General features: G+C 42.5%; 1 protein-coding gene across 1 annotated transcript; it reads right to left on the bottom strand.

The window, feature by feature from the left end:
- Positions 1-2,075: 2,075 nt before the first annotated feature.
- On the bottom strand, positions 2,076-24,391 carry Bbs5 (Bardet-Biedl syndrome 5). Its single transcript, XM_034494997.2, has 12 exons — positions 23,900-24,391; positions 22,324-22,406; positions 18,013-18,078; positions 16,770-16,819; positions 16,523-16,650; positions 15,216-15,351; positions 13,411-13,506; positions 9,564-9,626; positions 7,524-7,658; positions 4,640-4,723; positions 2,712-2,735; positions 2,076-2,567 (listed from the first exon to the last, which is right to left on the bottom strand). The coding sequence occupies exons 1-12, from the start codon at positions 24,199-24,201 to the stop codon at positions 2,466-2,468; spliced, it is 1,269 nt and encodes a 422-aa protein (XP_034350888.1). The 5' UTR covers positions 24,202-24,391; the 3' UTR covers positions 2,076-2,465.

Genomic DNA, 24,391 nt, shown 5'->3' with positions numbered 1-24,391 from the left:
AGCTACTTGGCTATCTGAATTAATGATGCCAAGGTCAAGAACACGAGGTGAGTTCACTTCAATTCTCATAAGTTATGAGTCCAATGGTTTAAAATAAAAAAAAATGTTGCTTCCTACTAAAAGTAGATAGAATTTTCTTTTTCAAGTAGGAAATGTTTATATACTTCTTAGTCTTATATATAACCTTTTAAGTGCTATCTCCATAACTGAAGTAGCAAATGCAGAGAAATTTAATTTTCTAAAATATTCTAAATTATCTTTATTTTTAGGTGAGAAAACTATAATTACTACTAAGCTATCAAATTCATTTACAGTCTGTCTTGCTATACAAGGGATATGAAGTGACAAAAAAAGGAAAATAAAGACAAAAGTTTAAAAGGAATCAAGATCAGAGAAAAACAGTTAAGTCTTTGGGGGAAAGAAAAGACCTGCATACAAACTAGGACTATTTTGTGCTGAAACATACCTTTCACAAAATAAAAGTTAAAAAATAGAACAGATACAACCCTATGAGAAAAATGCTGTCCCCTGAGACAGTAAAATCAGGATGAACAGCTCTGTCACCTGTACTATTTAGAGAGCAGGCCTTGTTTAATATAATTCTGGAGACATATTTATGTTGCTGCTGCTGGAACACCCTGTGGAATGAGGTGATTTCAAAGGACTCAGCCAGGCATAGTGGCACACACCTTTACTCCCAGGACCTGTGAGGCAGAGGGAGGAAGTTTATTCTCCACAACGCAGTGAGTTTAAAGCCAGCCTGGTCTATGTGAATAGACCCTGTCACGTCTCCGACTGTCCCTTCGTTTACATTTAGATGGCATTATACATTTCTTCATGAAGTACTTTGTGACAGGACCATGATCACATCCTCAACTCGGTAGAGCTACAAAGATGCTAAAGCTTCAATGGCTGCTGTTCTTAATGTCCTGCCCCCCCCACACACACACACACAACAGAAGCTCAGTGAAGATATGACTTCTGTGTTCTGTCTATATAGTCCTTACACCTCATGGGTGTTCCACAAGTTTTTGTTGAGTGCGCAAACAGCCCAAATTCAGGAAATTATGTATCTCTAAGCTTTCAGTTCTCTCTCCATAAAGGGTGCTTTGCTTTTCTGTCACAGCAAGTTGATGGCCCTGCCGGCTGCTGCGAGGACAGCTGAAGGGAGGGCTCAACGGTTCTGTTCCATTTATAGATGTCATTAAAGGCTTTAACACACTGGATGAAGCTAGCAGCTGCTCCCTGTTTAAACAATACATGATTCATTTCTCTCCAAACGTAACACCTAACATTTGAAAAGATTAGTGGGTCAGATGCAGACAGCAGGGGATGTCATTTGACGATTCCTTGTTGGTGGGCCATGGTATCATCCCGTATCAGTGAGCAGTGTTGATGGTAGGCATTTTATTTGTAATCTCTAAATATTGGAAATCCTTTCTCATTTCGATGAAGAAACCCACGTATAGTTTTCTCATTGATTTCTAGTGAATCCGGACAGCACTTGGTTGTACTGTATGCTGTGGTTGTACGTAGTATTAGATCTTAGACTGTCACTGTAGCCAAAACAACTGAATGATGTTGAAAAGGTCTGCAAGTGTTATCTGAGAACTCTTCAAAGGACTCTCAGAGAATGCAAACAAGAAGATGATCAATGAATGGACAGAACAATTTCCTTATAAAGCAGATGCATTTTTGCCCAAACCATCATGGCAGTATTTATAGATCAACATTCTGTAGTGATATACACCATAGTTAAAACTTTTAGTTTTTATAAAAAGAAACCCCTAAAAATGATGTATTTAAGAACTGTAATTTGGGAAGCCTCAGAGGCAGAGATATGTCTTTGTGAGTTCAAGGCCTGTCTGGTCTACATAGTGAGTTCCAGGACAGCCTGAGCTGCACAGTAAGACCCTGTCTTAAATACAGACAAACAAACAAATAGAATTATAATTTGAATTACAATTTAACATTTCAAGTTTTGTGATAACATATTTAAACTAGATGTCTAGTTAAGAAGTATTTGATTATTTTTAAGAAGAATCTTATTTTTTTAAAATAATACTTTCAAAACATTAAGTGGTGCTGCATAAAAATCTTTATTAAATACAACATGATACAATCACTTAATATCTGAAAATCAATATTTTTACAAGTATTAGTTACAATATTAACATTTATAAACTAGGTACATTTCAGTTATGATATTTAATATAATTTTTAGAAAACTGACAGTTTTCTTTATTTATTTTTATTTTTTGACAGTTTTCTAAAACTAAAGAGTTTTTCCTTATTAAAAACTTCATAAACTATAAAAATACATACACACACATACACACACACACACACACACACACACACACATATATATATATATATATATATATATTCCCATGCCTATAGCAGGCAAGCAGTATCTTTTAATCTTGAGATATCTTTATATAGAGATCCAGCTCAACTCAAGATCAACTCATTACTTCCCAAAGTCCCTGCAGTGTGAATCCGTCCTTCAGTTTCTCTATTGCAAGCCCCAGTTCTTCTGAAAATACAGGTTCACGATCTTGTTGCTTTGGGGAAGGGAAGAAGATGAAATGGGAATAGAAGATGGGCAAGGAAGAGGAAAAAACAAAAAGTGTTTCACTAAGTTAGTGACTGCTAAGTGCTGTAACATTGAAGCGCAACAAAAACAACTGTAGGTAAAATGTCCTTACCTTATTTCCATCAGCAAAATAAGCCTATAAGATAAACAAAAGGATATTTTACATGTTCTAAGGAACAGGTATTAATTTTCAGAAAGACTTACTAAGTATATTTCAATTTGGCTGCTGTGTGTTTAATAGTTTCTCTACGTATTATGCTGCCATCGACACATTTCTTGTGGTAGCATGGGCCCTTAATCCCAGCACTTGGGAGGGAGAGGCAGGTTAGAACCTTCCAAGTGTAGGGCCAGACTAGTTTATGTACTGGGTTCCCCAGCTAGGGCTGAACTGTGAGGCCCTATCTTAAACAAAACAAAGCAACACAATAACAACAATTTTAAGAGATTTCTTATGACAGTATTAATGTTAGTTGTGCTTTTTGCTCTAAGCCAGTGGCTCTCAACCTTCCTAATGCTGCAACCCTTAAATACAGTTCCTTGCGATGTGGTGACCCCAACCATGACATTATTTTGTTGCTACTTCAGAACTGTAATTTTACTATTGTTATGAATCATAATATAAATATCTGATATGCAACCCCATGGGGCTGCCACCCACAGGTTGAGAACCACTGCTCTAAGCAGTGCATCTAGCTGACGTACAGCACTACTGGCCTGAAAGGAGACAGTGAGCTTTTGAAGCTGTGAGATGACTCCTCTGTTTCTGCTTTAGAAGATGATGGTAGGGCAGGATGAAGGGCTGCCATGGTGGCTGCAACCCCAGCACATGGACTTGGAGGCAGGAGGGTCAAGAGTTCAAGACCAGGGGCTAGAGAGGTGGCTCAGTACCCAAGAACATGTACTGCTCTTCCAGAGGCCTTGGGGTCAGTTCCCAAACACCTATCAGGCAGTTCACAACCACCCCTAACTCCAGATCCAGGGATCTGAGGCCCCGGGCCTCCAAGAGCACCAACACTTGTGTGCCTATGCTCTTACACAAACATACACACAAACAGTTAAAAAATAACAAATCTTAAAAAACAAAACAAGGCAGTGAATAAAAAGGCCATTGCCACCAAGTGGGACAACCTGAATGTGACCCCTGGTGGCCCTGGGACCACATGGTGGAAGGAGAGGACAGATGCCTGAAAGTTGTCCTCGGACCTCCACAGGTCTTCTCCCTTCCAACCTCCACAAAACAGACAGATAAGTGTAAAACAAGTCATAACAACAAAAACACAATAAAACAAACAGAGGCCACAAAACTAACCAGCCACAAACCAAACCTAAGTAATCAGCACATCAATGTGTCCGTACACAGCTGGAGGGTAGTAGTTCATAATTAGCTGTTTTATGCCAATTACACATCTTTATTTGAAACGACTTGTTACTGGAGGGAAGGTGTGTGTTATGGTCAGATTCATGAGAATGTAGGACAGGGAAACATTAGAAAGTATTAGGTGTTTGTTTGTTTTGTTTTGTTTTCTTTTGTTTTGAGATGGGGTCTCACTATGTAGCCCTGTCTGCTTGGCTGGCCTTGAATTCACAGAGATCCTCCTGCCTTTATATCTTGAATGCTGAGATTAAAGGCTTGTGCTACCACACCCAGCCCCAAATTATTAGTATGTTGGCTAGTTAAATAATATCTATTTGGATATATTACCTATTTGAGTATATTACTCAAACATATATCCTTCTAAAATAATGTAAATTAAAGAAAGATCATTTCATAAAGATGAATTCTGTAAAGACTTTTAGGTTAATTATGATATTTAACATGCCACAAATCAAATCCTCTAAATAAACTGTTCTCAAACTATTTCCTGGGTTGGGAATTTAAAAGTATTCTCACAAAAGAAATTCTTTCACTTAAACAATTTCCTTCAAGCTCATGTCAAAAATATCAGGTTTTACTATGTTTTGCACACAGTCATAGCATTATTAACTAAACATGACTCAGATACACACGTAAGAAATGTACTAAATTCTTTTGGCACTCACCACAAAAGCATCTGTGTGGTCATCAGAGTCTATTTCCACATCATCTTGAATTTGTTCAACAGTCAGAGCTTCAAGTGGCTGTGGCTACAAATAAGAAGATGTCAGAGTCAATATTAAACAAGCTTTATCTTAGAAAAAATGTACCGTGAGAACTACATTGCTTGTTAAGGGTAACAAAATGCAAACTACTCAAATAATTCTATAATCTATATTCTCGTAGTAAAATCAGCCTGAGGTGTAAAAGTTAAGTGTCAATCTGAAAAAGTTAAGTTTTAAATCTAAAGTCAACGACATCAAAATACTTAAAACAGGAAATGTGTATATATATTTAATGTATTTAGAGATGTTCTTAAAAGAAAAAGCTTGGTGCAATTGCTGTTCTTTCAGACAGAAAGAGGCTAGTCAGAAAAGCACCCTGAAGAACTTAGAGGGTGCCCAAGAAGTGAGAGAGTGGGTGACCGTTGCTAGTTATGTGTAGGAGCTGGGGAGAGGAAGGAGAGGAAGAGGAGAAATGAGATTCAGAGAAGACAGGAACACGCCACAGGAGACTCCTGTATGCCCTGCATTTATGCACACATCGCTGAGTTGTGTCCATGTAGGAGTGAGGTTATGTACATGTAGCTGTGAGAAGGCCATCTGGATCTAATAATGAGAATCGTGAAGCTAATAGTGCCTAGGATACAGGAAATCTGGGACTGAAAGTCAGGTTCCAAGACTCCTGATTTTATACTATTCTTCAAGCAGCAATCACAGGATGAATGGAAAGGAAGGAATTGGCACATGGGAGACTGGCAAAATCAAATTAATATGCATGATAACACAACTGAGAAATGAGGGGGAAACCTCAAGATTTTGAGTGTAGCTACCTTTGGCAATGCTAGAAATAAATAGTAATTCCCAAGTCAGCAGAGAACTGCATCTGAGAAGGACATGACGAAGCTGCTCTTAGCAACGCCGTGCTTGAGCTCCAACATTTCTTACTGACTTGGATAATGAAATTATGGAGATAAATTATGAAATAAGGAATACAGTTCTAGGGGACATAGTGGTTAAGAACAGTTGTTGCTCTTTTAGAAGCCCGAGTTTACTTCTCATGTCAGTTGGCTCACAACTGCCTATAACTCCAGCTCCAGGGGATCCAGTACTCTCTTCTGGGCTCTGAGGGCACCTGCATTTACAAGCACATACCCACACATAAATAGTAAATGATTTATCTGGAGGCAAGGTGGATCAGCCTGCCCTGGAAGTTACTGTGTAACCCAGGCTGGCCTCAGATACAGAGACCCACCTGTTCCATCCTCTCTTGAGTGCTATGACTAAAGGTATGAACCCTGTATATAATAAAGTAATTGGAAAAAATGAAAAGCAATTCAATTCCAGGCCAGCCGTCTCACTCTCTGGCTTGTTGCCACGCTTGATGACCTGAGTTTGACCCCCAGTCTCTAGATCCTTTATGGGAGATCCAATTCCCAGAAACTATTCCACACAGACACATACATGCACACATACAAATAATGCATTTTCACATACTAAAAATGTATATTTCTACGGCTAAGATGCTTATCAGTGTGACAGTATTCAAGAGTGGAACTAAGATAAGTTGAGTGTAGGGATCAGAAAAGCAGATGTACAAGACATCTAGAAATATCCAAGTTAAAGAAGCTTGGAGGAGCTAGAAAGATGGCTCCACGGGGAAAGGTGTCTGCTGGCAAGCACGATGAGGGTCCCTGGACTGCCATGACAGGAGAGAACTGACTCGTGAATGTTGTCCTTTGACCTCCACATGTGCCATAGCACACATGCACAACGTGAATCAATAAAAAGTACAGGTGATGCCATAGCAGCCAGTGGTATTACTGAGGGATATGCAGAGAAGTGGAGAAAGGGCCTCTCTGAAGTCAGAGTTCATGAGCTTCCCTGTGCCCTGCCTGCTTCCTGGTTCTCTCAGGTCACAGGCTGAAGTGTGAGAGCAGAGATGGAGGACACGATGGCTGTGAAATGGCTCAGCAGTCTGAGTACCGGCAGGGTACTGATGAAAGCGTATGGTGAGGACACTGACATTAGGGTATACATTGGGGGCCCAGCAATGGAGCAGGGAGGGGACCTGTGATAGTGTGGTCAGTGATGGGACTGAAATAGGGCAGCACCAGAGGTAGAGTCTGGGCGAGGTTACCAGTGCGGACAGTGGGGATGCTAGTGACAGATCAGATGATGGCTGCAGAGCCAAAGAAAGCCGGTATACCTGGGGAGTAGGGATTGGCACCATAACCAGAGCAGATGGGAAGACATGATAGTCGAAACATTTCAAAGCTAGCTGGACACAGTCTATGTGTCTGAGGCCCCAGCACTATAGCTGCCGACTCTAAGGAGGCAGGAGCCTGAAGAGCAGTCTGGCCGAACAAATAAACAAACAAACAAACAACAAAAAAACAAAATTAAAACCAAAACAACAACAAATCCTAATTCAAAACCAAGTAAATAGCCAGACAACAAACAAACAAACAAACAAACAGAAACCCATAAATACCTCTACACTAGTATGTCAGAGGCACTAATTAAGAGAATGGAGATGGGCCATATTGATGGGACTAGGAGAATAGGATGGTACCCACGAGGCCTTTAAGGTTTGTCCAAACTAATGGGGCTGTAGTGGCAGAAGAGCCCCGCCTGCACACGGACACCTGAAAAGGCAGTTTACCAGCTTAGGCACAGACGAGTGAAAGATGAAGCAACCAATTAGAAGATAGTAATGGCCACTGATTAGAAGATAGCCAGTTTGGGGCCATGCTCACTTGACCAAGCTCTACAGATATGTTTAAAGTTTGTGTATAGTGAGTTTATTTTTGAATTTCACAGGTAATGTGAAAGCAATTGAACAAATTACCTTTTCTTCCATTTCATAATTCACTCCAAATATCGGACTGGCAGAATAGACTTTGTGAAGGGAGTTGATCTCCTTAACTGATTCCTGTAGTTTTTCCACTGGGTCTATTTTAAAGCCAAGAACGTATCCTCCACTCTGTAAGAAAAAAAATAAGAAAGCCGGGCAGTGGTGGCGCACGCCTTTAATCCCAGCACTTGGGAGGCAGAGGCAGGTGGATTTCTGAGTTCGAGGCCAGCCTGGTCTACAGAGTGAGTTCCAGGTCAGCCAAGGCTATACAGAGAAACCCTGTCTCAAAAAACAAAAACAAACAAACAAACAAAACAACAACAACAACAACAACAAAAAACAAAACAAAACAAAACCAAAGCCAACCCAAGCCTGAGGAACAATACATTCAGGATATGATGGAATCACTCTAACTGTCCTTGGAACATCAGCCTAAGGTGCTCTACAGAAATAAACTCTCTGCTCTGAAAATTCCAAACACAAGAGCCAGCCGAGGAATGCAGTGCACCTCCAGGGAGCCATGGAAGAGCTGCCAGCTGTGGGACCACAGGAGCAGCTTGCCTCTAGCTTGGCTCCCCGAGCCCTGCCTCCCTCATAGGTGTCCAGATTGCACACAACTTCATATTCAAACACAAGCTGATCTTCTCAGGTGAGAACAACACAGTGGAGAGTGATGACCAAAGGAACTAAGGTTTTCTTGGACTAGGTCTTGAGAAGGAATAAACCATCCATTAAAAAATGGTCTCTTTGAAGCTATCTCCTTAAAGGGTTTGGAAAGACTCTTGACTATGATTGACCACAGGCTGGCAGAAAGAAGTGTTTAAAAAAAGTAGCATAGTGTAAGAGGTAAAAGGGCCAGATGGTGATGATACATACCTTTAAGCCCAACAGAGGCAGGTGGATCTCTGTGAGTTTGAAGCCAGCCTGCTCTACAGATTGAGTTCCAGGACAGCCAGGGCGACACAGAAAAACCCTGACACAAGAAACCAACCAAACAAACAAACAAAACCAAAACAAAACAAACAAAACAAAAAACAAAACAAAAAAACCCCACCTTTCCTTACTCTTTCTAAACCTCATTTAAAAACCATGAAATGGTTATTAAGTGCTTTTATTAAACAAGAAAAAGTATGTCCTGTTGGTACAGTTCCTGGGACATAGTGGGTACTTAGTAAATGGGAGAGAGTAGATACTCATTTTTAAATTTAGAAGTGATTTTTATAATTTTCTCCCTTCTTTTGAGTACACCAGAAGGGAGCAGGGGGCTGAAGAGTAACTAGAATAGTGCCTCTGAAAACTCACTTTAAAAAACTTGCATTTGGGGTATGGTTGTCCATGCCTGTTGTCTTGGCACTCAGGAAGGAGAGGCAGGAGAACCAAGAGCTCAAGACCAGCCTGGTCTCCACTGAGTTCAAGTCCATAAGTAAAGTATCTTAAATGTTTCAGATGTACTTCTGCAAAACTATGGCATACTGGGTATGCAGCAGCTTATAATCAGATACTGTTCAGTCTGAGAATCCCTGTTGCTCAAAGCAAGTGTGAATCAGACAAACAGGTGAAAATTGTCTCATTCCCAGCAGCTTCGAGATTCCAGGGGAGGTTCCTAACTCCTCCAGGCCTCAGCACCCAGGACTGTAAGGGGAGGGAGAAAACAGCCACCATTTCATGGAGTTATTCGATTGAGATAATGTATGAAGTGTGATGACCTAGCACAGTGATTTCCCTCATAATTACAGTAATATCAAAACAATAATGGTTGTATTCATCGAACGAGCAAACTGCAGAGCATGAGGTGGTGACTCACATCTGTGACCCTAGCACTTGGGAGGCTGAGGCAGGAGGCTCCTGAGTTTGTGGTGGCAAACACACACAGGCAGGTAGGACTCTTCCTATGGAGACAGTTGCTATGAGACTTCATAGATCTGCATGTTATAGCCGATATTCTTGCATGTAAACTGGCCACTATAGAACAACTAAAAACCTAGCCACACAGTTAAAAGTTTATCAGTTTAGTAAAAATGTTGAATATCTTACCTGCTGAGAGCTTTCTATGACAAGAGCCAAACCAAATTTCGAATCTCTGATCTTTATTGAACGCTGTATCAAATGAAAAAGGAAAAAATGCACATTTTTATTATCGGACAGTGGCAACTCTTTAAAGCATGCTTTAATTATGTATTGTGCTATAGTCCTAGCTTTTGAAGCAGGGTCTGTGTCTCAGGCTGGCCTGGAACTCTGAGCAATCCTCCTGCTTTAGCCTCTGAGTGTAAGAACTCAGAGGTGAGTTATCACACCCACTTTTGCAGAACTACTCCTCATAGTCTAAAGATTAGGAGCCCCTCATCTACCCTCTCCCTGCAGGGATTAGGAGCCCCTCATCAACCCTCTCCCTGCAGGAATCAGTAAATGACAATATGAAGACAGGTGGCAAACTGAAAAAGCCATATATTGATATTCAGATATTCCCAACTCTATAGCATCAACAGGTTTCTGAATATTTCACACAAAAAGCTGATGATCTTCCAGTTCTGAGGCACCAGTGTCCTTTGTGGCTCTTAAAGCATGATAAAGTTATACATAACCTTGTCCTGGTTATGTTTTATGTCAGATAGACACAGTTAGGGTCAGCTGGAAAGAGGGTATTTCAACTGAGAAAATGTCCCCGCCCATGGCCTGTAGGCAAGCCTGTTTGGCATTTCCTTAATCCGAGAGATGAGATATGTTCTGTGGTTGGTGCTATCCAGGGCTGGTGGTCCTGGGTTCTATAAGAGAGTAGGCTGAGCAAGCCATGAGGAGCAAGCCAGCAATGTCCCTCCATGGCCTCTGCATCAGCTCCTGCCTCCAGGTCCCTGTCTTGTTTGAGTTCCTATACTGACTTCCCTCAGTGATGGACTGTTCTCTAGAAAGGAAACCCTTTCCTCCCCAAATTCATTTTGGTCAGGATGTTTATCAAAACAACAGACACCCTAACTAAGAGAGACATTTGTACCTGCTCATGGGGTACTGCTGTGACAGATATGACCATGTATTTTTAGGAGGAATGTAGTGGCTTTTGAACTTTGGGTTAGAAAAGCATTAAGTGTTCAAAGCTTAATGGTCTTTTCTTTGGGAGCAAGCCAGTAAACATTACTTCTCCATGGCTTCTGCATCTATTCTCACCTCCAGCTTCCGGTCCCTTCAGTGACGAACTGTGGGATGGAAGTGTAACGGAGATAAACCCTTTTCTCCCTAAGTTACTTTTGATCGTGGTGTTTCATCACAGCTATAGAAAGTTAAGACAAATGTCAACCTCTACCTATCTAAGTGACACAAGCTAGTAAGACAGGACATATACAAACACACGCACATGGCTTGTGCCCGTTCAGACATAAATACACAGACACACACACTGCTTGGGCCTGTGGATACATGCGCACATGGCATGGGCCTGTGGAGTAGAGTCAGACACACACACACACACACACACACAGAGAGAGAGAGAGAGAGAGAGAGAGAGAGAGAGAGAGAGAGAGAGAGAGAGAGAGAGAGAGAACGAGCTTGGGTCTCTGGAGGAGTCAGGGCAGTGGCTGAGGCTAGAGCTGAAGTTGGAACATGACTACTGCAGCGACAAGCCGTGATGTATCACATTGCAAGCTGTTTGGGTCAGGCTGAATTCATTCCAGAAGCCACATTTGGCAACCCTATTCTTAAATAACAAAAAAATATTCTATTTGAAGACCAGAAAGCACAGGTTGTTCACTGCTCAGTAATTATTCAGCATAACAAGGGTCAGGCTAGGTGAGCAGTACCCACATAAATGAATACAGAGCAGCAGGGAACACTGTGTGGTGGCACAGCACTGTAACCCCAACACTTGGGAGGGTGAGGCAGGAAGATTGCTATGAGTCTGAGGCCCAGCCTAGGCTACACAGTAAGTTCCATATTAATTTGGATTATAGAAGATCTTGCCTCAAAAACATCTCAAACTAAACTAAACAAACTAAGCAATAAATATAAACAACAATTTTTCAAACACTCATGCAGACTGACGGTCAGGTCTTCCCAGCCATGATGACAATTATTTCTGCCTGTAGAGACAGCTCAGCAGCGGGGTTCTTGCCTAGTTTGTACAGGGCCCTGGGTTCGATCTCCAATACCATAAATAAAACAAATGATCGTATTTCCTTAGATTTCCTTCCTATCTCACTCTGACTATTCCTTTACTGTGTTGCTTCCTCTGCCAGGAGGAAGCTCCTCAGTAGCAGGGGCTGTGCTCTGGTTCACAGTTGTCTTGACTATTGATCACCGAGCGTGCAGTGACACTGTCTTGGGGCTTCTGTTGCTGTGATAAAATACCACAGCCAACAGCAACCTTGTGAGGAAAGGGTTTATTTGAGCCTATGTGTCCTAATCATAGTCTACTCTGAAGGGAAGGCAGGGCAGGAGCTCAGGTCAAGAACTGAAGCAGAGGCTAAGGAGGACTGCTGCTTCCTGGCTTGCTTCTGTTTTCCTAATGTCCATTTATGTGTATGATCGTTATCTGTGTGTATGCCACATGTATGCTTTTGGAGCAGTGGTTCCCAACCTGTGGGTCTCCTTTAGGGGGAGGGTGTCGAATAACCCTTTCACAGCTAAGACCACCTGAAAACACACATTATGATTCATAATAGTAGCAAAATTAGTTACAAAGTAGCAACAAAAATAATGTTATAGTTGGGGATCAGCACAACATGAGGAACTGTAGGAAAGGGTTGCAGTACTAGGAAGGTTGAAAACCGCTGCTTTTGGGGGTACCAGGTCCCCTGCAGCTGGAGTAACAGGAGGTTGTGAGTTACCTGATATCGGGGCTAGGAAATGAACTGGGATCCTCTGGAAGAACAGCAAGCACTCTTAAGCACTGAGCCATCTCTCCAAGCCTTCTCCTTCAGCGCTGTGGATTGCACTAGCAAGGCACTCTACTAGTGAGTTACATCCCCAGTCCTTTAGATACTTCATTTTTTTCTTTTCTTTTTTGTTTAAAATATAGTTTCACTATGTCACACTGGCTGGACTGGAACTTGCTATGGCGTCAGACTTACAAAGATCCAACTGTCTGCCTCCCCAGAGCAGGGATGAGGGGCTGGGGGAGAACGTAGGACATGCACACATCACACACTGTGCATAGTTCTTAATAGCAAGCTGAGGGAGAGTTGAGGGTCGGGATGCAGCTTAGTGGCAAAATCCTTGGCTAGCAAATGCAAGATTCTAAGTCAATTCCTAGTGCCACAAAGGGGAGAAAATACAGGCAAGTTCATAACTGTTATGAATACTTTTTTTTTTTTTTTTTTAGATACAGTCTACCTATGTAGTCATGGCTGGCTGGTCTAAAACTTGCTATGTAGACTAGGCCAGAACTTGTAGAAACTTGTAGAAATCCTCTTGCCTTCACTGCTCTACTGTTAGGATTAAGAGTGTGTACCATTATGCCTGACTTATAAATACATTAAGAAACACATTAAGTTTTTCTCTGTAAAAATAATAAAATCAGCATTTTGAAACTATATTTCCACTTATTTATTGAAGGTATACTTTAACTACATTTATTTACTTTATTGAATTGGGGAGGGGCACATATGTATGCCAGAGTGAATATGAGTGTGGAGGTCAGAGAACAGCCTTGGTAAGGTGGTTCTCTCCTTCCACCATGAGGGGCATGGGGACTGAACTCAGGTTGTCAGATTGGGTGGCAAGCACCTTAACCTGCTGAGCTCTCGCACTGGCCTCAAGAGTATGCTTTTAGTTAATAGCACATAAAAAGAAAAGAAAAAAAAAAAGCCAGAACTCATATAACCCCAAACATCCAGTTATTAATGCATTATTTATTCTACATTTAAAGAAGGTAATCCACAATGCATGTACTTACAATTTGCAGATATGGTATGCTGACATTAAAACTATCATTCATATTGGCATGCCACACAATTCTCACATTGGTAATAAAAAAAGTTCCTAAATTCCCCTGCAGAAGAAAGACAGAGGTAAGTCAGTGGTTGCTTGTTTCTAATTCTCATTATGACAGCAGTAGAGTGACACGAGAATTTATCATTATGGAGTAGCAGTGACTCACTGTTTACAAGCTGGCACAACTAGATGACTGAATGCCTGGGCCTGGAGTCATTAAGCAGTAGAACAGTTGAACATTCAAGTTAGTGTATTTGTCTGAGGACATAGTTAAAGATTTAGTGTGTGTGTGTGTGTGTGTGTGTGTGTGTGTGTGTGCGCGCGCGCATGCATTCGAGTGCATGAATGGAGGTCAGAGAACAGCTCTCCAGAGTGACTTCTCTCTGTACCTTAGGGGACCCAGGAATCAAACCTGGTCTGTCAGGGCTGCATGCATGCCTCTCTATTCTCCGAACCAGTTCACTGACCCACAAAATTCTTCTTGGTGTAATTTGTAAAATGTAAAATGGGGATTTGAATAAATAATCTCCCCACCTCCAGCTTTTTTAAGCCTTTAGTATGGAGCCTGGCACATAGCATATTATAAGAATTAGATCTTTTTATAATTATTATTCAAAACTTGTGATATGCCTGAGCAAAGGAGTTATGGCAACTGAGAATAAAACCTTATACTCCTATCATATCTATCCATCCATCCATCTGTCTGTCTGTCTGTCTACCTATCTATATCAAGATATAGTTGATGGTTCTTCAGTACTGACACTACAGCCAGATGTGGTGATTCACATCCATAATCTTAGGACTTGGGAGGCTAAGGCAGGAAGACCATGAGTTTAGAGCCAGCCTGGGCTATACTGTGAGACTTTTTCTCAAGAACAAAACAAAACACAAGTAGCAGCAACAACAACCCCTGGGGCTGGAGAGATGGCTCAGTGGTTCAGAGCACCAGTTGCTCTTTCAGTGGACCCACAAGGCAGCCCACAACGATCTGCAGCTCTAGTCCCAGGGGAGCCAATGGTCTTCTATGGGCATGAGGCCCGTGTGATGCACAGATATACACACAGGCAAGAGACCTATACACATAAAAATAAAACAAATACCACCACCACCACCACCAAAAGCAATGAAACATTTAAAAATATTTATTTTATGTATTTTGAGACAGGGTCTCATTTTGTAGCTCTGGCTGCCCTGTCTGGCTTTAAATAGAGAGCTCTGTCCTTCCTCTGCCTCCTGAGTGCTGGGGTCACAGAGTACAGCACCACTGCCTACCTCTTCTTGACCATGTATCTGTGCGTTATGTGCATGGGAGTGTTAGTGCTCCTGGAGGCCAGGTCATCGGACACCTGAGCTGGAGTCACGAGTGGCTCTGAGCTGCCTGAGTGGGTCCTATAAGCCCAGCTCTCAGGTGAAAGTTGAGTTCCAGGGCAGCTTGGATTACATATGGCCCTGTCTCAAAGCTAAACACACACACAGGATGAATGAATGAATGGTCTCTGTGGGGCTAGGTGCATGCTTGTAAACCCTGCAACTCAGAAGGGAAAACTGTGAGAAGGGAAAAAAAAACAAGAGAGAGAAAGAGAGAGAGAGAGAGAGAGAGAGAGAGAGAGAGAGAGAGAGAGAGAGAAGAGAGAGAGAGAGAATATTGCTCTACATCTAAAGCTGTAATGCTAACTTCTCCAGATTGCCAGTGCTAACACTAATGATTACACAACCCCAATGATGAGAAGGAAACAGCCCTAAAAGGCTAATTACTCTACACAATACCTGGTCGCTGGATAAATTCCATACGCCGTTGATTTTATCATACACATGTTCCTGTGGTAATAACCTCAGCTGCTTGTTCTGAATGACTGCACTTCTCAACTTAAAATCACGATACATTTTAGAAGTTTCATATGCTCTACAAAAAGAATAAATGAAAGACCAGTCACTTGAAATGGAAAACGTGGTTTGTTAGGCTGTGTTTATTCGTCTACTAAAATCCACGCTGCTCATGCTTCTGGGTATCAGTCAGTTACTATTAAATGTAAATGCTCTATAGTGAGCTGATGTGGCACATGCCTTGTAGTCTCATCACTTTGGAGGCTGAGGCAGGAGAATTGTTGACAGTTTGGGGCCATCCTAGACAACATACTGAGTTCTAGGCCAGCCAGGGCTGTAGACTGGGACTGCTTCAAAAAGCAAAAGCAAAAACAAAACCCAAAAGAACAAAGAATTGGTTTCCTTTTCAGTAAGGATGGGTGACTGCAGTCTTCTGTCATGGTGGTATGATCCTGACAGGGTGTGTCTGTGTAACAGAGACCAGGCTGGCCTCAAAGTCACATAGACCGACCTGCCTCTGCCTCCCAAGTGCTGGGATTAAAGTCATGCACCACCACGCCTGGCTTTATTGTATTTTAAAAAATTAGATACTGGCTTCAAATTTACTATGTGCTCCCTCTCTTGTCTTGGTCACATTCCTGAAGTCAAACCAAAGAGAGCTATGGCTCAGGTGCATGACCATGGAGACTAAGATGTATGTCGTTGCTATAGTGCTGGGCATGGAGTTCAAGGCCTGGAACATGCTAGGTGAGCACGCAGCCGTCAGCCTGTACCTCAAGGCCCAAAGCCACTCAGCATATGCTGAGACAAACACTTGTACACAGATGTTCAGAGAAGCATTATTAATAATCCGAGCAATAACATGAATAACTATAAAGTAAAATTATTTAGGTAAAACATGTGAATATTTATCTGCTATACAATTCTTTTAAACTCATTAGTTGAAATTTTTTATATAATTTACTTAGTAGAACCTTTTCAGTACTCTTACATTTTACAGAGGGTGGTGCTATGTAGCCCAGGATAGCCCAGATCCCCTCATCCTCCTGCTTTATTTTCCTGAGTGGTGGTATTACAAGTGTGCTTTATAAAGTCTTTCATGGTGCTTCTTATCTGATAACGAAGTATATTATTCTAAATATCTTTGTGATATTTGCAGCTAGAAGATAACTGTCAGATATCTGTAAAATTTTACCCTTTACACCATTACATCAAAGTAACTTGATACAGTCATAACTCTGCCATTGTACCTGTGCACAGCAATCACAGAAGTAAAAAGCCTGGGGCTACCAGGAACCAGATTTGTGAATATAAACTCAAATCGGGTGTTGTTGCATTTTGTCAATATATAGAGAGCTTCGGTTTGGCCTCGCAGTTTCTGTAACAAAGTTCAGAGTTAAAGAGCAGGTTCCCACTTAAGGCGGAAGCAAGCCTTAACTTTAAGTATCTAATGTTTCTTCACGACACATCTACTTCACTAGGGTTTTTCAGACTTACGGAGTTAGCAGTTCTTGTTGTAATATTAAATATGCAGTTGTAACCAATAGCTAAAATGAAAAAAAAAAGGAAATACAGAGCATGAGATCATAAACTGAGAAACATAGTACTGTAAAAATAAATTAAAACCCAGAACATTAATGTTTTACAAATTAAACATGAGCAGAAACACAACTTGTTAAGTTTTTATGAAATAAATACAAATTGAGGCTAGGAACAGAGCTCCAAGAGTCGAGTCCTTCCCGAGCATCATGGAGCCTGAGCTTGACCCTCTCTGTACTGGAGAGACAGAGCACAGTGGTGCACACTTGTAACCCCAGTACCCAAGAGAGGGAGGTGGGAAGATCAGAAGTTCAAGTCATTTTCAGTGACAGAGCAGGTTAGAGGCTGGCCTGGAATATGTGGGACCCCCTCTCAAGAATGAAAAAAGAAAGAAGAAAAGAAAAGAGAGAAAAAGAAAGAGAGAGAGTGAATAAATGATTACAAGAAATTGATGGTCAGTTGTGCTTCTTTGACAAAATAGAAATATTCCTAATATGGGAAAAGAAAATGGCTAAAATACATACAATACCATCTAGCAACAAAACAAAACCCTTTCTATCATTATACCAAAAGAAAAATATGGCTAGATTTGTCACACTTTAAAAAAAAAAAAAAGGCAACAAACTATACAGCATGTTTTCAAAGACAACGAAGATAGAAGCAGAGAAGGCCGGGCAGGTAAGACAGCCCTCACAAGCCTGGAGACCCGACTCTCATCTCCAGAACCCGTGCCAAGGTAGACGGACAGAGCTGACACACACGGTCATACCAACCCCACCCCAGCAAATCATGCACACACATAATAATAAAAAATTTAAAAACAAAAACCATCGTGTGTAAAAACACTAATTTCACATATGCCCAAGATACAAAACTGACAGACTGAAAAATAACCAATAATTTCTTTAACAATATGAAATAGTCTGTGATCAGTCTTTGATGTCTCAAGGCTTTCTTAAATAGGGATTTCATATTTCCACATTCTTCCTGGCTTGGCTTAAAAGAAAACTGTTGCTGTCCTTTTACATTACTGAGGATTAAATCTAGAGCCTTATGCATGTTGGGCAAGTGCTGTACCACTGAGCTGTCCCCAACACTTTTGATTTTTTGTTTGTTTGTTTTAAATACAAAATCTATCATCCAACTTTCCTGAAAAGGGGATTTTTTCCCCCTTAACATCTTATCTAAGAAACATACTTACAAAGATTGATTCTGGGTAATGCCAAGGAATGCCAGATGATTCTTAAGTTTGTTACTAAGAGTCTACCTAAAAGCAAAGCAAGCAAGAACATATTAGCTTAAGGCCATTTCACAGCACAGATCAGAACTATGCATGGTTCGATGCCCAGCACTGCATGAACTGCATGCCTGTGTCCAATTGTTCAGGTGTGGAGTCAGGACACTAGCAACAGACTAGCAACACAGAGAGTCTGGGGCAGCTGGATTTAGATGATTAAAAAAAAAAAAAAGAAAGAAAGAAAAGAAAAAGAATGTGCATGGGCTGGGCAAAGTAGCTGCCACTGCTGTGACCTCCCTGCTGGGATGGACTCTACCCTAGAACTGTGGGTAGAACAGAATAAACTTCCTTAAGTTTCTTTTGTCAGGTAGCAATTGATACACAATGTCTCTCTTAGCAGTTCTCATGGGTGTGTGTGTGTGTGTGTGTGTGTGTGTGTGTGTGTGTGTGTGTGTGCAGAGAACAAGGAAAGCATAAAGTGGCTTCTTCCATACTTGCCACAGTATTTCTTTGAGGCGGCAAGCCCCCAGGCCACCTTAGTGGTGGTGTTACACGTGTGCACAGGACCCCCTGGTCCTTACAACTGCATAGGAAGCACTCATAATGGCTGAGTCACCTTTCCAGGCACAGGCAAGACTGACTGCAAACAAAGCAGAAGTTCTTCAATGCTGGACCAAGAAATGAGAGTTAAGCCTACTAGCAATAGAACTGAGTTGGAGTTTAGGCTTAAAATTGGGGAGGACAAAACGATTTTAAGAAGAGTCAGATATGGTGGTGATGCTATTAATTAATCCAACACTCAGGAGGCTGGGAACAGAGGCAAAGGCAGGTAGATCTCTATGAGTTCCAGGCCACCAGCCATGGCTAAAAAAGGAGAGAGAGGACCTGGCATGGTGACCCGCGCCTTTAATCCCCACACTTGGGAGGCAGTTAGATCTCTGTGAGCTTGAGGTCGGCCTGGTCTACACAGAGAGTTCTAGGGTAATTATGGCATATAGAGAGATCCTGTTTTAAAAAATCAAAACCATAGAAGGAACATAATGCAGTTTGTTTCATCATGTAGTTATGCAACATTAGAAAAGTCAAGTTGCCACTCAGTTACACCAGTGAGAAGAATGGTAAGAATGTCTACTTTAAATTTGTATTATTAGGTAAAATTACATATACAGATATGAACAAAAGCAGTTGCACATCATAAATACTTTAAAAACTGTTAAGAACAAGTGAGGGAACATTGGAAGGGTTGGAGGAAGGACAGGGAAGGAGAAATGATATAATTATATATTTTATTTATTTATTTATTTAATGTATGTGAGTACACTGTAGCTGTCTTCAGACACACCAGAAGAGGGTGTTGGATCCCATTACAGATGGTTGTGAGCCACCATGTGGTTGCTGGGAATTGAGCTCAGGACCTCTGGAAGAGTAGTCAGTGCTCTTAACCGCTGAGCCATCTCTCCAGCCCAATATAACTATATTTTAACTAAAACATTTTAATTAAATGTTAAGAGTGGCTATATTTTTTTCCTTTCTTCCATGAAGTTGGGAATGCTGACAGTTGAATCCAGGACATGACACTTGATAGATGAGAGCTCTAGCAAAAAGCTTTAGCCTCAACCCCCAGCCCCCCACTCCCTTCCTCTCTTCCTGCCCTGCTCTTTTAGACTGAAAAGCTTTATTATGCTAGGTTCCATAAAGCCACCCTTGCTTAGATAGTAACACTTTATTGTACAGGCTGTTCCACTGATGCTCCTGTCTCAGTACCCAAGGAGCTGGGACTAGAGGTGTTTACTTCCAAGCCTGGCTTAGTATTTTAATGCTTTACAAACTGATTTTTTATTACGTAAAATTAAAGGCACACTGATTTCCTTGTATCATTTCACTTGGGTGACATTTTGTCTTTAACACATTGCTATTAGCATATCCAGAATGGGGTGAGGAGAGTTTGCTCTGGTCACCACTTTCCGATCACTGTTATCTCCTGTAAGTCCTGCTGTCTTTTTTCTACTGAGGGACCCCTCCCTGCAGCTCCTGCCCATCCTTCCAGGCCCTCTCTCCTCTCTCTGTCCCTGTGTCTTCTAATCTCCCCAACACAGAATCTGCTGGCCCCATTTCACTCTCCACCGCATCAGTGCCCCACGCTAACCGACAGTTTCATGGCAGAGTGCTTACAAGTGGATTAAATGTGCTAGTCTTCCGGATAGATCTTCTCAGCTTTGAACAGGGGGTCCTGAGTGGGACATGGCCTTACATTGGTCACTTGGAAACTGCTTGAAAGGAGCAGATGTGGAGGGTTTGAAGGCAGAACTCCCCATCCCCACTCTACCTCCAGATAAACCAGCACTGCACATTCCTGTAGCCTTCAGTTAGACAAAGCCTCCTGAGTTCTCAGTAGGACTTAGATACTGTGAGGGGATTATTTGTAGCCAAGCTTTCCCAAACCCTTGTTTTGAGAAAGAAAAAAAAAAAAAAAAGAAACCCAAAACCCTGGATGGCTTCAACCTTCTGATCTTCCTACAACCCGTCCTAAGGGCTGAGGATTCACAGAATGCTGAGGACTGAACCCAGGGCTTCGTGCCTGCTAGGAAAGCGCTCTACCAGTGAGCTCATCCCCAGCCTCAGAAAGCCTCTGACCTCTGCTGTAGTTTAACTTCCATTGCTGTGATAGAACACTCTAGCCCAGGGCAATCTGGGAGGACAGGGTTTATCTGCTCTGTGTTTCCAGGTCACAATCCATCATCGAGGGAAGTCAGGGAAGGAACTCAAGGCAGGAACCTGGAGGAGAAACCACGGAGCAACACTGGCTTCCTAATTCACAGGCTAGCTTTCCTATAGAGTCCAGGACTGCCTGCCCATGGATGGTGCTGCTCACAATGGTCTGGGCCCTTCTACATCAATTAATAGATACACCCCGCAGACACACCCACAGGCCAATCTGATTTAGGCAATTCCTCAGTTGAGGTTTCCCCTTTTAGACAACTCTAGGCTGTGCCAAGCTGTCAATTAAATCTAACTAGAACACTCTCTATACTCCAAAAAAAACTGATACAGGATTCAGTACTCAGTGAAAACTGTTATTATGCAGTCTCTAGTTGCTATGGAGGATGGACTGTCACAAAAACCATCCTGTCAATCAGTGTATAAACTAAAGTTTCTCTTGACTTCTCAGGGTAACTCGCTTTTCTCTAAGATTTAGCCATCATGACATCAAAATTACTATTCTGTCTTATAAACTACAAACCAGGACGTTTTGTTTGCTGCTAGGTTTTCATGTTCATCCTCCCTGTGGCCTGACTGACAACAGGATCATTGAGAAATGTAAGCACCCCTCTAAGGATCCGCCCTAGACACTGACAGCATCTGCCTGCAGCTAGCAGTGAAGACAGTTTCCCCACAGAAAATGGGGACGTATAAGGGCAATTCAGAAGAAAGCCCTAGAGAGCACGCAGCCATCCAAAAGCTGCACTAAGCCTGCTCTGCCACAAGTTTGACTCTTCCCCAGGACACACTGATCTCCTTATCTGAGTGAGTCTGAGTGAGGTGGGTTCCTCCTTCCTAAGTTCCTGGCTCCTCCAAAAACACTTTTAGAATACACCAAGCTCCCCTCCTTCCCCCGTCCTCTGAAGAACAGTAACGAAGCTCTTAGGCCCTGTTGATTGCACACTGACTCCCCGATCCATGGACCTGCTTTAAGTTTTAGCTTCAGGCAAACTTGATTTAGGAAGGATGCTAGAATCAGCTGCAGCCGTTTCTCAGTGGCAGCTTTAAAACAAAACAAAACAAAAACAAAAACAAAAAACCAGAAGACCCTACATGCCTTCCTGGTCCTTGACTGACGACAAATAGTCTTCTCAGTGTAGCACTAAATTTCTGCGTCCACATGTCAGTCAACCTCTAGGGGCCAACCTGAGGGGACTGTGCAGCACTCTGGATTACAGTGAAATATGGCTACAGGTACCACATCTATGGGTATTTAATGTTCACGACGCTGTATTATTTTAGCGGGAGGCATATCCAAGGATAGGAACAATTCTATGACTCCCGCAAACAGGGCTCCTGGAGTCTTAATCATTACACTAGAAGATCTCAAGTCATGAATTAAGACTCACTTTTGACCCTCTATAAGTTTAATACCTACCCTTTCTCTTATTAGTGAGAAATCTGCGGGCTTAACTTTTCTCTCCTCACAATTACATTTACAAACAAGGCTTTTTCTCCAGCTAATATGAACCAACGTTTATAAATTAGGCCAGAATGTAAAACTCATCTACTCACCTCTGTCTCCATTATTTCCTTTTGTGTCTTCGATTGAATCTAAACAATCAATAAGGACTTCCCCAGGTCTTGTCTTCATCTGTCTAAAATAAGCATAAATGCGAGGTTTATAACTTCATCTCCGTCTGCAGCCAATCTACTTAGAGAGGAGAGGGGTGGGCACGGGACAGCCAGCAGTGTAAAGTATACAGCCCTGGCTGAGACCCTGGAAGTCAGTGGGGCCTGAACTGACCAGGGCCACTCTGGAGTCAGCTAGGACCAGAAGTGGAGTCTTGGATGTCTAAATGGAAAAAGAGCAAAGAGTGCATGACTGGAAAACAGGAATAAGAAAGGGAAGAGAAGTGGCTTTGAAGAAAGGGCACTGACTAGCAGGAGAAGTACAGCCGGGTGATCGGGAAAAAGGTATCAAAGGCTCTGGGACTCCAGGATGATAGGTATATACGCCGTAACCTGTGGACACAAGTAGACAATCCCCAGAGGTTTCTAAGTTGAGGAAGGACATCAGGCAGCTATAGAAGGGATGGTTTTAAAAGGGTTGTATGAGAAGTACCCTCAGGAATGTAGTGAGGGGTTCAGGAAGTAAAGGTGGCTGCCACCAAGTTTGATGACCTGAGTGTCATCCCTGGGGCCCACACAGTCAGAGGAGAGAATCAACTTCTGCAAGTTAACTTCTGACCTCCACTCATGAATGAGGCGCAGACAAAGCACTCTCTGTGGGCTCTCTCCACGGGCTCTTTTGATCATTTGAGTTACCTGTGTGACTACTCTACTGAACTAGAATGAGGAAAGGTGTGTGATAACCATCCCCTCTTATTTTAGTGTCTAAATTTTGAGACAGCTGTCTGTAAACTGAAAATGTTCATGAAAACTGGATTAGTCTGGATTAAGACCCACCCTACCCCCCAAACTATGGGGAGAGACATAGAAGCTGTGTAATGAGTTACTGTACTTTGTAATTTCACAAATACCCCCTCCCTCAACTTCCTAAAAGAACGAATACTATGTAGGCATCCAGTTACTACAAAGACTGAGAAGTGTGCCAATATTTCATTTTGCATGATAAAGCACCATTAGGAAGCAGCTGAGGTTCTATGTAGTTATTGATCCAAGAACTTCAGCTTCCATGTTTTCCATTACGATCTCAGCGCGCTCCTCCCTGACTTCTAGGCAGGAAGGCTTTTAACCATCTTCTCTTTTAAGCATATCCCCCCCCCCCCCCCCCCCCCAAACCGGGCTTCTTTTTAACAAGCTCTCAAAGATTTAGATAAGGACCAAATGAAATCTTAGCCCCGACACAAGCTTTGCGTGGTCGGGAGTTTTGGAGAATTCTCACTCCCACCGGCATTTTACAGACATGCCAAACGTGCAGAGGCTCAAAATGTGCAATGCTATAATGCTATTCCGGATTTTGTTCTCGAACTCTGCTTTCCCGAATCCCTGCCCTATGTCCCCTCCACCGCTGGACGCGGAGGGTCGCAGCCTTGATGGGCACACACTGGATAGGCCGCTAGCCAGGGCAAGGCGGAGGACCACAGGGGATCATAGCTGCGGGGTCCCAGCGCGTCCAGAGACTCACTGCGAGGACACGTCGAAACGCACGTCGCGGTCTTCCCACAACGCGTCCATCACAGACATGGCGATCAAGGGATCCCGTCGAAGAACTCCACAGCGGCCGCCCTGTGGCGTCTTAAGGGCGCCAAGGCAACGCGCCGGCTTTGTCATCATATCTACGGCGGGCGCCGAGGCCCAATCTTCCACCAGGTAGTGCACGCTCTTTTCCCAGCCCGTTTGCGTCTTTAGGTCGTCTTGAGCTGGGTGGGTGAAAAGGTGCTTCACTTCTGAGTCACCTCTCTGGTCTCTGCGCAGAACTTTAGCCATTTCAGCTTCCCTGCTATTTCCCTACACTATCTAGAAATCTTAACTTCATCAAATTACATTCCTGGTTTGATGGGGCTCTGGCCCTGCCCACCTTGCATACCCTGGTGGCCTGGATCTCTGAGACTTGGAACCTGTTGAGGTCCTACTCCATCTGGTCGGGACCATTTCTCTGCTAGATTCGTATACTGCC

The sequence above is a fragment of the Arvicanthis niloticus genome, chromosome 2 (genome assembly GCF_011762505.2).
Source record: "Arvicanthis niloticus isolate mArvNil1 chromosome 2, mArvNil1.pat.X, whole genome shotgun sequence".
NCBI lineage: Eukaryota > Metazoa > Chordata > Mammalia > Rodentia > Muridae > Arvicanthis > Arvicanthis niloticus.
This window is presented reverse-complemented; position numbering and strand designations above follow the sequence as displayed.